This window comes from Lonchura striata, chromosome 4A, assembly GCF_050655825.1.
Source record: "Lonchura striata isolate lonStrDom1 chromosome 4A, ASM5065582v1, whole genome shotgun sequence".
In the NCBI taxonomy this organism is placed as follows: Eukaryota; Metazoa; Chordata; class Aves; order Passeriformes; family Estrildidae; genus Lonchura; species Lonchura striata.
Window position 1 is genome coordinate 9,182,335 of NC_140742.1, and position 12,762 is coordinate 9,195,096.

General features: G+C 54.4%; 1 protein-coding gene across 6 annotated transcripts; it reads left to right on the top strand.

The window, feature by feature from the left end:
- The first annotated feature begins 460 nt into the window (after window positions 1-460).
- ATP1B4 (ATPase Na+/K+ transporting family member beta 4) lies at window positions 461-12,325 on the top strand. Of its 6 annotated transcripts, none has more exons than XM_021548491.3 (9): window positions 474-574; window positions 908-971; window positions 4,574-4,736; window positions 7,488-7,616; window positions 8,449-8,553; window positions 8,799-8,995; window positions 9,648-9,704; window positions 10,330-10,425; window positions 10,937-12,325. In XM_021548491.3, the coding sequence occupies exons 1-9, from the start codon at window positions 483-485 to the stop codon at window positions 11,096-11,098; spliced, it is 1,065 nt and encodes a 354-aa protein (XP_021404166.2). In that variant the 5' UTR covers window positions 474-482; the 3' UTR covers window positions 11,099-12,325. The 6 variants fall into 6 exon arrangements, with proteins under 6 accessions (XP_021404171.2, XP_021404166.2, XP_021404168.2 ...); XM_021548493.2 differs by having other exon boundaries at window positions 570-710; XM_021548494.4 differs by lacking the exon at window positions 474-574 and adding an exon at window positions 575-665.
- The last annotated feature ends 437 nt before the right edge of the window (window positions 12,326-12,762 follow it).

A 12,762-nucleotide genomic window follows, 5' to 3' on the forward strand; every position in this document is an offset into this window, starting at 1 on the left:
GCCAAGAGAATGAGCAGGTGGATGGTGCCGAAGTCAGGCTGGGACAGAGGTGTAAAACGAGCCCCACTGTTCCTCGAGAGCTGCGTGGACACAGCCAGGGACGGGCAGTCCCCGCACGCTGCCATCACAGCGCTGGAGCTGCGCCAGCAGCAGGAGTGCAGCAGCACCCCGGCTGCCCCAGTGCATCATCTCCTGCCTGAAATTCACTGAGAGGAAAATCTGAGCCTGCCCAGCCCCGGCTCGTAGGGTGGCACGGCAGTGTGCCTCTGGATTTGGTCTGAGAGGCTGTGGGTAGCTCTTAAAACTGGGGCGAGGAAACCGGTGCTGTGAATTCCTGTCTGCTCTCAGGGATAAATATAGACCTGCCTGCCCCTCTCCCTACCCCTTTCACCGCAGAAGAGATTTCGCAATTTCACCCTCTGTGACTGACAAGAACACATTGACCGACGCTTCTCGCCATCGGAAGCCCCAGCGATTTGTTAATGTTTATTCACAGCTACACGGTCTCCCGGGGGAAGAGCCTGGTTTCCCCATGTAGGGCGTTGGCTGGCAGTGATGGAACCTCAAATATGAGGCAAGATGCAGTGAGGGTGCTGCAAAGGGCACCAGATGCCAGAGGACACAAGATAGGATCCTGCTGGGTTGAGCTTACCCCCGTTAGGAAAGCAAGTTATTTTTTGATCCACTCCTGAACAGCAAGGTTCTGCAGGGTAGGGAGGGAAAGCAGCCTTGCTCCCCACAGTCTCGGCATACCTGCTGTTTTAGGGGGTGCTGTAGGGGTCAAGCAGTGCTGGGGAGGGGGCTCTGTCTGTCTGTGAGGCTCTGAGAGCCAGCACGACACGGCACACACACGGCAGCCAGTGCTGCTGTGCTAACACTCACAATTTTTTTGTGTTTCCCACCCAAGAATGGCCAGGAACACCAGCACCAGTGGCATGGAGGTCCAGCTCAGGAGCCCCAGCCAGAAGGTGGTGAGTATTTTGGGGGCTACTAGCTTCATTTCACAAGGTGAGGTGGAAGCTGCTGCAAGGACCTGCTTTGTGGCTGATAGACTTATAACTACTTTGCTTTAGGAAATGCTGTTTTGTGTCTCAGACAAAGCACTTTGTATGGGGGGGGGGGGGGGAAGGCAATGGCAGGTCTGGCCAGGGGTGCTGGGTGGTGAGGGGGACTAGAAGGGACAGGAACACCTAGGCAGGGTGAGCCTCTGTATACCTGGATTTCAGCAGGAGGAATCCAACACCGAGAGCCTACCTGGTCTGAGGTGAGAATGGGGGAAAGCTCCTCGCCTCCTCCAGGACACCCACAACAGTCAGCACAGACTGATTTTGCCAGAGATGAACTCCAGGTTTGCTTCCCAAGCTGTCATAGCAGGCAGTGACTCAGGGTTGCCCAGTGTCCCAACATACCCTGCTGTGGCTCTGCCTTCTCCCTGCCCCACTGCACTGCTGTCCCATATCCTGCCACTCCTGCCCCTTGTCCAGGTGCAAGGAACTGTTCCAAGACCATCTCTGTCCTGGGCTGCAAAGATAAAACCTGTGCTTCATTCCAGACCTGACCTAGCTCCCTAGCTGAGAGACATCTGCCAGGTACCTGGTACTGGGATCATCCCATCCTGCCCAGCTGCCCCACAGAGACCCATGGGTGAGCCTGGGGCTTCCTCAGCCTCCCTGGGCTGCCATGGAGCCCATGGAGCCCTGGGCCTTCCTCAGCCAGCAGGACTCCACAAAGTGAAGGGTCCCAGACCATAGAGCCAGGAGAGCTGGAAACTTCTCCCCTTGCAAAAGCCTCCTTCAGTTCCCAGGGTCAGGTCCTATGGCAGGAGAAGCAGTCCCCTGTCCCCTTCCACAGCTCTAAGTATTGGCAGCAACTTCTGAGTGTGGGCTCTTGCTGACTCCTGTAGAATTCTGTGTGAGGTTCAAAGGGCTTTTCCCAGTGCAGCACTAAGCACCAGTGTGGAGTTCATCTGGGCAGTGTCCCCTACTCTGGCAGTCCGAGAAAATGTTTCCAAAACATCTCCTGGTAGCTCTTTTCTTTAATAGGGATAGTGGGAAGAACACCTCCTCTTCCCCCTCTTCGCTGGCCACTTGTTCCCTGTGAGTGTCCTGGCAGGGTACAGCCCCCGCACCTCTGTCCCACGTCCTGCTGGTGACTCGTGTTGGGGCTGCTGCTTCCTGGCTCCAAAACCCGCTGCTCTCGTCAGCGCTGTACCCTGTGTACCCTGCTCCTCAGGCGGGCAGGAGCTGGCTCAGGACGGGGCGTGCGGCCTGTGCCAAGCGCAGCCTCGGCCGTGCAGGCAGACAGGGGCGTTTTCTGGCAGCAGCGCTCTGACACAGAGAGCCCCAGAGAGCCCCACAGAGCTCCCACAGAGCCCCAGAGAGCCCCAGAGAGCTCCCACAGAGCCCCAGAGAGCCCCAGAGAGCCCCAGAGAGCTCCCACAGAGCCCCCGAGAGAGCTCCCACAGAGCCCCAGAGAGCCCCAGAGAGCCCCAGAGAGCTCCCACAGAGCCCCACAGAGCCCCCACAGAGCCCCACAGAGCCCCACAGAGCCCCAGAGAGCTCCCACAGAGCCCCCGAGAGAGCTCCCACAGAGCCCCAGAGAGCCCCACAGAGCCCCAGAGAGCCCCAGAGAGCCCCAGAGAGCCCCACAGAGCTCCAGAGAGCTCCAGAGAGCCCCACAGAGCCCCCAGAGAGCCCCAGAGAGCCCCACAGAGCCCCACAGAGCCCCACAGAGCCCCAGAGTGGGCTCCCAGAGAGCCCCACAGAGCCCCAGAGAGCCCCAGAGAGCCCCAGAGAGCCCCAGAGAGCTCCAGAGAGCCCTACAGAGCCCCACAGAGCTCCAGAGAGCCCTACAGAGCCCCACAGAGCCCCAGAGAGCCCCAGAGAGCCCCACAGAGCCCCAGAGAGCCCCAGAGAGCCCCACAGAGCCCCAGAGAGCCCCACAGAGCCCCAGAGAGCCCCAGAGAGCCCCAGAGAGCCCCACAGAGCCCCACAGAGCCCCACAGAGCCCCAGAGTGGGCTCCCAGAGAGCCCCACAGAGCCCCAGAGAGCCCCAGAGAGCCCCAGAGAGCCCCAGAGAGCTCCAGAGAGCCCTACAGAGCCCCACAGAGCTCCAGAGAGCCCTACAGAGCCCCACAGAGCCCCAGAGAGCCCCAGAGAGCCCCACAGAGCCCCAGAGAGCCCCAGAGAGCCCCACAGAGCCCCAGAGAGCCCCAGAGAGCCCCACAGAGCCCCACAGAGCCCCAGAGAGCCCCACAGAGCCCCACAGAGCCCCAGAGAGCCCCACAGAGCCCCACAGAGCTCCAGAGAGCCCCAGAGAGCTCCAGAGAGCCCCACAGAGCCCCAGAGAGCCCCACAGAGCCCCAGAGAGCCCCAGAGAGCCCCACAGAGCCCCACCGGGGCTTCCCCAGAGCCCGTCGGGCAGGCAGCGGGACGGGCTCGGTTTACAGCCCCGCTCTGCCCAGGCTCCCCACGGGACACGTTCAGGCTTTGGAGGCAGTGTTCTCCCCCCGTTCTCACTGGGTTGCAGTGTTTGTGCGTCTGAGCAGAGTTCAATTTCTCGTCCCCAGTTCAAAGGAGTTTCCAAGCAAGGCTTTGGCCAAGCTGTCGGCCACGACCCGGCTCGCCCGGGACAGCCCACTTGCAGATACCTTCTGGGTGGGTGCTGGCTCCGGGCGTGCCCGAGGCCGGCGGGTTTCCCTGAGCACAGACACGCAGGGACGGTCCCTGGGCTGCCCGGGGCCGTGCCCGGGCGGGCACAGCAGCCCTGACCCGCCGGGCTGAGCCCCGCAGCGGCGTTTGGCTGCAGTGCCGGAGGCGACGGGGCCGTGCAGGTGACGGCATTGCCCTTCTCCCCGGCGGTGCCCGGCCCAGCCCTGCCCCGGGCTGAAAGCAAGGTCAGCACCTTCTCCCACCAGCCCGCTTTTGGAGAGCTGCCCGGACCCAAGGGGCATTAAGGACAGCTTCTGTGTCTCAAGTGGCTCTTGCTCAGGCACAGGATTTGTGTTCCTGAGTCCTGGACAAACAATTTTTCACCCCTTAGACAAAATACAAACTCTTGCAACCTGGGGAGATGCTTTTCCCTGGAACTCGGTGTAATTAAAAAGTAACAACACAGAGATTTCTTCAAAGACTGAATACTTGCTCACACGCCAAGGAAAACAAGCTGGTTGATCTCTTAAATACTGCTGCCTGCTATCATCCGTGGCAGCACAGAGAATGTGCACTTGAACTCAGAGATGTTGCAGAAGTGTGGGAACAGTCCCAGCCTTCCCAGACCACAGGTCTTCACTGGTCATGTTCATGCAGGTGGAAAAAGATGAGTTTCTGTAAGTGCCAGCACAAGGAGACAGTGCCCAGTGTGACAGCAGTGACGTACATGTAATGGAAAAATGGATGCTGGGTTCTAAGTGATCTTAAGTTGGAACAGCCAAAACTGCCTCTCTTTAACTCAAGAGTGATGATGGGAAAATGGAAATTTGAAACATTTCCAGATATTAAGTGCTTTTGCATTTATTTTTGGCCAATGAGAAGTTCAGCTTGCCTGTGGGGGTTGTGTTCTGCAACTCTTCCAGGAAAATAAGCATGAGGAGAAGGTCCAGGATCCTAACAGAGAGAAAGACGAGCCTAAGGGAGACATGGGGAGCAAAACCTGGGCAGACCTGGCTGGGGAGATGAAGATATTCTTGTGGAACCCGGAGGAGAGAACATGCTTGGGGAGAACAGCCAAGAGCTGGGGTAGGTCCTTGCTCAAGCCCCACTTTTGGGGGTTGTTGCCTTTTCTGCTTCACAACAGATTCACTTGCCTGTGAATGTCCTTGATAGCTTGGACTGACCACCCCTGCCCATTTCTTTAGTGTTAATGTTTCTAACTAGTGCAATAAATAACTAGTGAGGAGGACAAGCAGAAAAACATGTAAAAGTTACCCTTAGTCTGGAGGTTAATGTTGAGAGAGAGTAAAAGCAAAGATTTCAGGCTGCCCAGACTGGGTCCCGGACAGAAGTTTAGAGCCTGAACAAGCATGGGAGCTGCAGGTGATTCTGCTGCAGCTCTGCACCCCTGCTGCCACCAGCACTCCTGCTCCTGCCTGTGTAGGTCGGGGACACCTGGGACAGTGACTTTGCTGTCATCAGGTTGGTGGGGGAAGAGTGCCCGGGCTGTGGGCAGGTGTTTTGTGGAGGGTGCACACCATGGGGCAGAGCAGCCCACCCTGCCTCAATGAGCCCTGGCTCTGGGAAGGGAAGGGAAGGGAAGGGAAGGGAAGGGAAGGGAAGGGAAGGGAAGGGAAGGGAAGGGAAGGGAAGGGAAGGGAAGGGAAGGGAAGGGAAGGGAAGGGAAGGGAAGGGAAGGGAAGGGAAGGGAAGGGAAGGGAAGGGAAGGGAAGGGAAGGGGAGGTCAGCACTGTCACCCCACAGCTTCCAGGTAGTGACAGGGGCCCACAGCAGGACCCACAGTACTCTCAGAGCCAGTGGACTGGGATGTGCCAGCTCTGATGGTTCTGAGTGCCCTGTCTTCTTTATCCACATCCATGTGCCCTTCAAAAATTGTTGCTGAGTCTGGCAGTGACTGGGTGGTTAAGAGCAGCCTGTGGGGTGAGTGCTGCTGCAGGCTTGGTCCAAAACCAAGGTGCCACAAGAACATGGGGTGCCACCCATCTTTGCAGCTCTGTTCTGCCAGCACCCAGCCCCCTTGGCAGAGTGAAAATCCCAGCCTGATCCAGAGCCACCTGCACACCCATCAGTGTAAGGCTGTGAACTACCAGGGGCTGCTGCTTGGTGTTTGCAGCCCTTGGCTGGCACTGGCAATGCACCACATGCCCCACAGCCCTCCCATGCCCCTGCCAAGAGCTCTGGGTCTTCTGCAAAGCCTATGTTGGCAGCTGGAAGGAACAAAGGAAGCTGCCCACCTGCACCAGAGGAGTCTGAAAATCTGCCAACATGAGTCTGGGACAGACCTTGACATTCATTCTCTCCTGTGCCTTTTGTTGGCCACAGAGGCAGAGCAGTTTTTCTGCTTCTTCCCTGGATGGGAAGGCAGAGGCCAAAGTGTGGGAGCAGTAGGGAGAGTCCTTAGTGATGTAGGTTTGGTTTTCTGGAGGCTCCTCCAGGTCCTGAGAAGATCCTTGTGAGAGGATTTGCTCAGTGTGCTGTGGATGTGACCCTGGCAGGCTCCTGCTGACAGTGCTGGCAGCACTGGGGTGGGGACAGCATCCTCCTGTCCCCTGGGGTCACTGTGCTCTGCTGTGTGACCCCCCCTGTCCATGCACACACGTGTGCTCACATGCCTCTACGTGGGCGCAGGAGAATCTACTATGAAAATCAAAATTTATTTTAAAGCGAGAGCATTTGGAGGTGAGTGGAGCTGAACTTCCCCACTCTCAGCTCATGGGTGGGGAGGAGGGAATTTGCCCAGCCTGGGGCTGCTCCCCTCTGCTGGCTCTAAAGGTGTCCCCTGAAATGGGGGCCTCAGGGGACTTGCACTCACCAAATGCAGGGAGACAACTGGCCACAAGGTCATCACTGGAGGCCCCAGCCCCTGGGAAATGCTGCACCCCCCTCTCTGCTGGTGACAATACTCCCTGCTGCACTGCAGGAAACATAAAAATGGCAGCAGTAGCAGGAAGATGTCCCAACAAGCACCAACTCTGCTGCCAGGCTGGGGCAGAGGCGCATCAAGCATTGCTCTGGCAGGGCTGGGCATTGTCCCTTCTGTGCCACCAGCCCTGGCTCAGGCCTCAGCAGGACACAGCCCCACAGCAGTTCCCAGCACGGTGGCCCTGGCAGGAGCTCGGCAGGAGAGCACATCTGTGTTCCCAGGGCTCCCTCCAAGCTGCCGGAACGTTTCTCCTGGGAAATATTTGGGTTAGGGCTTCACTTTGCTTTCTGAGCTGCTGGGTTTTATTCATAGGCTGTGGCCTCTTGAGACATCCTCAGCCATCAGCCTGGTCCAGAGGAAAAACAAACCCATTCTCTGAATGTCTGGGCTATGAAACAGTGAGTGGTGCTGCAGCCCTGAGCGATGCTGCTTGCTCAGTCCCAGCACCAGGGTCCCTCCCGTGCAGGGGACAGGCATCAGGGCAGGAACACCGCCCCACAGCCCCATCAGGAGTTTGGCTGAAGCCATTGGACACCTTTGCATGTTACCATGCCTGGAGGGGGTGGGAAGGCCAGGAGGGAATGTTGGGTCTGTCTGTTGGAGAGAGCTGAAGCAGGTGGACAGACAGACCTGGTCCTGACACAGCTCTGGGAAGAGCCATGCAGCCAAAGGGATACAGAACCAAACAGCAGCTACCCCTGCGCTGGAGCAGCTGAGCCCTGCACCCACAAACACCAGAGTCTGTGTGCAGGGCTGGGCTGCAAGCTCCCACCTCCACCACAGACTCAGCTGCAGAGAACGCCGTGCTGAGCACGTCTATGCATCCCTGCGGGACACATCCCACGGGATGTGCTCTGCTTGCCTTAACAGCGACATGCCTGTCTGTTTTGCAGGCTTGATCTTACTGTTTTATTTCATTTTCTACACGTGCCTGGCGGGAATGTTTGCCTTTTGCCTGTATGTGATGCTGCTCACGCTGAGCCCCTACACGCCCAGGTTCCGGGACCGTGTGTCTCCACCAGGTACGTACCCCAGCCAGATGGCATCTCTGCCCATCAGTGTCCTGCCAAAATGGCATTGCTGGCACCTCAGGCAAAGCCCTGCTGGAGCTGTGCACTCCTACAGTCACCCAGCCCTCCCCAACACGGGGTGTTCTCACCTCAGAGAGCTGCAGAGCTGCAGGTTCTCTGCAGAGGAGCAGACATCTTAAAAAGCTCCATGAGAAGCATTCACCTTGATGATAATAATTGTTATTCTCATTGCACTGTTTATTGTTATCATTATTCTCAAGGCAAAAGCCAAGTTTAGGTATTTCATGGGTGATGCTGATGCATTTCAGCTGCTGGCCATTTATACCTCATGCCTTCAAAATAAAATGCAAATCAAAAGTCACTTTTATGCATTATTATTTGGGGGACTTCTTGCAAGAGAATGTTCAGAAAATCCTTTCCCTATGTCAGGCACAGCATTTTCCCTGTGTTTTTGTGTTGGTGGGTAACAGAAGGGCCCCTTGCCCTGATCCTTTTCTGGAACTACCCACACAGCTGGCAACATGGGGAACCTGCAGCCACTCTGTGCAACCCCAAGCCCATCACTAACCCACAGCACTGCTGAGGCTCTCCATATCTGCCATTTTTTCTGGGATATTTTGACGTGTATGGTGCTCTCCAGGGGTGAACTGAAGGTGAGGGATCAGTAGGTTGAGGAGAGAGTTGATCTGTGAGCTGGTGCTGCCTCTCTCATGCCTGTGCCCGGCCCAAGCCCAGACACAATGCACCAGCCCTGCAGCACACAGCCCAAGCCCATGGCTGCTCCACCTACATTTGCCTTACCAGGGTCTGTCTCCTTCTTCAGGAGTGATGATCAGACCATACTTGAATGGGTTCACCATTGCCTTCAATGTCTCCCAGCCCAACACGTGGCAGCCCTATGTGGACAGCATGCACCACTTCCTAGCAGGTGAGCTCTTTGTCACCCTGGGAGCCACAGTGAGGTTGTTTTTATCCATGGATACATGCATGTGGTGCAGGGGTCTCCTCCTGGGCACCTCATGAGCTACATCTGGAAAGAGAGGCTCACAAAGCCATGGGAGCTTTGCCTCTCCAAGTCTGACTTCCTAATGCCCTTGACACGTGGATGTTCTCTGAGGGTTTGGGTCTGTGCAGGTCTTGGGGATTTTTAACAAGTCTCTTGGTCCTCACCAGCTTATGATGACAAAGTTCAGGAGGAGAAGAATATTGAGTGTGTCCCAGGCCAGTACTTCATCCAAGGGGGGAATGAGAGTGAGGAGAAGAAGGCCTGCCAGTTCAAGCGCTCGCTGCTGCAGAACTGCTCTGGCATCGAGGACCCAACCTTTGGCTACTCCAAAGGCCAGCCCTGCATCCTGCTGAAGATGAACCGGGTACAGAGAAAGCTGCTTGTTTTAATTCCTTCCTTTGGGGCATCCAGTGTGATGAAGACCACACAGGGACTGAAACTCCTTCACTTCCCAGGCCCAGAGAAAAAGGGAACTAGAATCCTTCCAAACCTGCAGGCCATATCTGCTAGAAAACATTGAAAAAAAAAAAGAAAAACCAACTCTATAAAACTTGCTCCATTTGATTTGCTGAGGCCTTAGTGCTTGGAGAATCGTCTGCCAGACCCTTCTTCATAAGGAATGGAGCTTTAGGGTAACCCAGACCCTAGATGCTCTACAATGGGAGTTTTCTTTGAATTTAATTTAATTGAAGTCTAATAGCATGGATGTTCAGTGCTCACTGCTGGGAAAATAAGCATGGGGAAGGTGTGAACCATGTGGGGAAGAGGCTGTGTTACTCCTGGGGGTCTGGACCCTCTCTGTGTTCTCTGCTCTGCCCCTGCCCTCAGACACCGATCTGGCACTCAGCCATGGGCAGGTTGCACGGTGTGGGGTGGCAGACCCTGCTGCAGGGACACACAGCTCCTGTCCTGAGCAATGTGACTGGCACCCAGAAAGGTTTTAGCTCTGGAGAAGGGAGGCAGCACGTGCTTGGCGCTGCGTTTCACACAAGCATGGATGTTTTTTGCTGTTGCAGATCATAGGCTACCGCCCTGGCGCCGGGGTCCCCGTGAGTGTGGACTGCAAAGTGCAGGTACTGCTCTCCTCCGTGCCCGGCAGCGTGGTGGGGACAAGGCCAAACATCTCCTCCTGATGGACCTCAGCACAATTTTCCTCATTTTAGCCCCAAACACTCACAGGACTCAGTGCTGCCCATGTGTCTGGGCACAGTTGGAGGCCAGTCTGCCGAGAGTGGCAGAGGTCACCAATCTCCTGCTTCCCAAGTTGTTCCTGCAGCCTCACGGGCACCACAATGCTCAGCCCCTGGGGCAGCCTGTGGGCCTGGTGCCAGCTCCCAGCTGGAGCCTGGAGCTCAGTGGGAAGATGTAGGAACTCCTCACACTCATCTCCAGCTGCTCTGCAGCATCCTCAGTCCTGGGGGCACCCTGCAAGCCAACAGCAATGGGGTGAAGGGAGGGCTCCCACTGCCCAGGCTTAGAGAGCAAAGGCACAGCAGGGAATCAACAGGCAGCAAACTGCAACCTTGCCCATGCCTCCATAGCTCCACTCTCCCCTGGCTGGAAGCAGGCAGTGACTGTGTTCACAGCAAACACAGCACAGCCAGGGGTTGGCAGGGGACGTTTGCTCTGAGACAAGCTCTGAGGGGAGCTGTATTTTGTGTCCCATATATGTGTGCCTCCGTTTTTTTCTGATCACAGAAAGGCAATGAGAGTCACCTCAGGTCAGTGGACTTCTACCCTGGGAATGGGACGTTTGACCTCATGTATTATCCCTACTACGGCAAGTTCACCCACGTGAGTGAGGGTCTGGCATCTCTGTTCCTTGGGAATGGGAGGGCAGGAGCTGCTGCACAGGGTCCAGATGTGCTGTCAGGCTATTTTGGGCAGATGTGGGCAGGACGGAGGCCACAGGCACTGGGATTACAGAGCTCTATTTCTGTGTCTGACAAACGATGTGTGTTTGTAGCAGTGTGTGAGTGTGTAGCTGTGAGTGTAACTGTGTGTGTGAGTGGGTGTCAGTGAGTGTGTGACTGTGTGGTTGTTAGGACAGCAGAAAGCATTTGTGAGTCCCATGGTCTGGGGCTGTCCTGGGCAATGACCCCAAGAGGCAAAGTGTAGTGATCCCACCTTGCTAAGGCACAGACACAGAAAGGCTCAGCATGCTGTGGGACCCTGATGGACATCAGACAGGCACTTTCAGATGCCTGGAGTCATGAACCATTTACAAATTATTTTCCTGAACACAAAAGCCCTGCTTGCTTTTCTGCTCCCTCAAAAATTACACTTAAATCTCCCTTCTTTCCAGGTCAACTACACCTCCCCACTGGTGGCTATGCACTTTACAGATGTGCAGAAGGATTACCAGGTCCCCATCCAGTGCAGTCTGAATGGGAAAGGAATTATCAACGACCTGAACAGCGACCGCTTCCTGGGCCGAATCATCTTCACACTCAGCATTGGGAAGTAGCCCCTGCCAACACCAGGCACTTAGGTTAAGTCAATCAGAGGCTTTTTCCTTTTTAAAGCATCAAGCCAGCATTTTTTTCTGCTAGGAAAAACAGGCACATAGAGATTATTGTTAATTTATTTATGTTTGTAGTTAGGAAAACAATGAGATACAATGGAGTGTGGATCCACATTTTTCATCTTCTGATGTAAATCATTATTAGTATAAATTAGAAGTTTTCCCCTGGGGAGAGAACCTGCAGAAGATTTCACTTTTGATTGAAAAAAAACCTCTGTTATCCAAATGATATTTTCATAAGGTCTTTTATGAGTGATCCCTGTGGAATGCATCTTTCCTGGCTTTAAATTTTATTTTTTAGCATAGTTTTATGTGCATTTCTCAGGAAAAAGCTAAAAAGGAGGTAGTTTATTAGCACTATTCTTGTTAAAATAATAAACAGCAAAAATTCTGGATTATTCCTGCAATAACTGAGTGGAAAAGTGAAAATGGCAGCTCTCAAAATGCTTTCTAGGATCTCCAGCCCCAGACGCATCTTGACTGCAGCATTTTACACACCTTGTGGATCACACCCAAGGTGTTGAGCAAGGGCCAGAGAAAATCGTTTGCCCTTGAACCCTTCCAGCTGTTCCTTTCTAAAGTGGGAAGATTAATGCATCTCTCCCTCCTTCCTCCTCACTCCAGTACTTCTCTCTGCCCCAGGAATCCTCACCCAGTCTCTTGGACAGGGATGAGTGAGAGGAGCTCTTCTCTCCTGTCACGGTTCTCAGGTTGGCAGTGCCTCCTGATCAGGCACAGAAGTGCCCAAAGCTCTCAGACCTGTTCTTCCCTGTTCAGAGAGGTCACAGCTGCAGTGCTGCAGCAAAATGCAGGGAGATGCTCAGTCCTTTCGCAGTTAAGGGTCAGTGTTGGGGTGAGTGAAGGCATCAGTTTATCACCCCCAACCAAATCTGATGAAACAGTGTGCTGCCCTGAGCACCCGAGCCTCCCTGGGACGTGACAGACCAGCTGCACTCTGCTTGCTGGGAGCTACAAAACACAGGACAGGGCACCTTGGGATAAAGTACTACCTGGAAAGCACACTTACTAAAATTACTGCTGAACAGGGGCATTATGGTATGTTTGTCCTACATCCATAGCCAAGGAACTTCATCTGCTGTCATTTCCTGATCTATATCAGTCTCTAAGAAGTGATTTTTTTCTATTTAAAATAAAGTGACTACAGTAAAATTAACTCTATGGTGGCATTCTTGAAACGCTGGTGTTAAGATATGCAGTTTGTGCTGCCAGTTAGGGACTGAATTTCCAAGCAGCATGTAACACCATCCTGGGATTCTGAGCACTTGATAAACTTCCCCAGGCCAAAGAATTCAGTACAGTAAGACTCACTCTTCACCAAGCATCACAACCAACCATCTGGAAAAAAGTATTTATTAAGAACTATTAAATACCTGAACCAGAGGTAGTTTAGGAACTAATTCTGCTCAGTTGTCATTATCCACATGGCATTGATAGAGCAACATATTCATTCTGCCTGCACAAATTATTTCCAGGGCATTTTCTGACCAACAGAAACTGGCTTCTGCCAAGGAGGATGTTGCTGGGGGAGTGGCTCTTCTTTTGACATCAGAAATAAGTTAAACCCACAAGCATTTCTCTGCCAATTG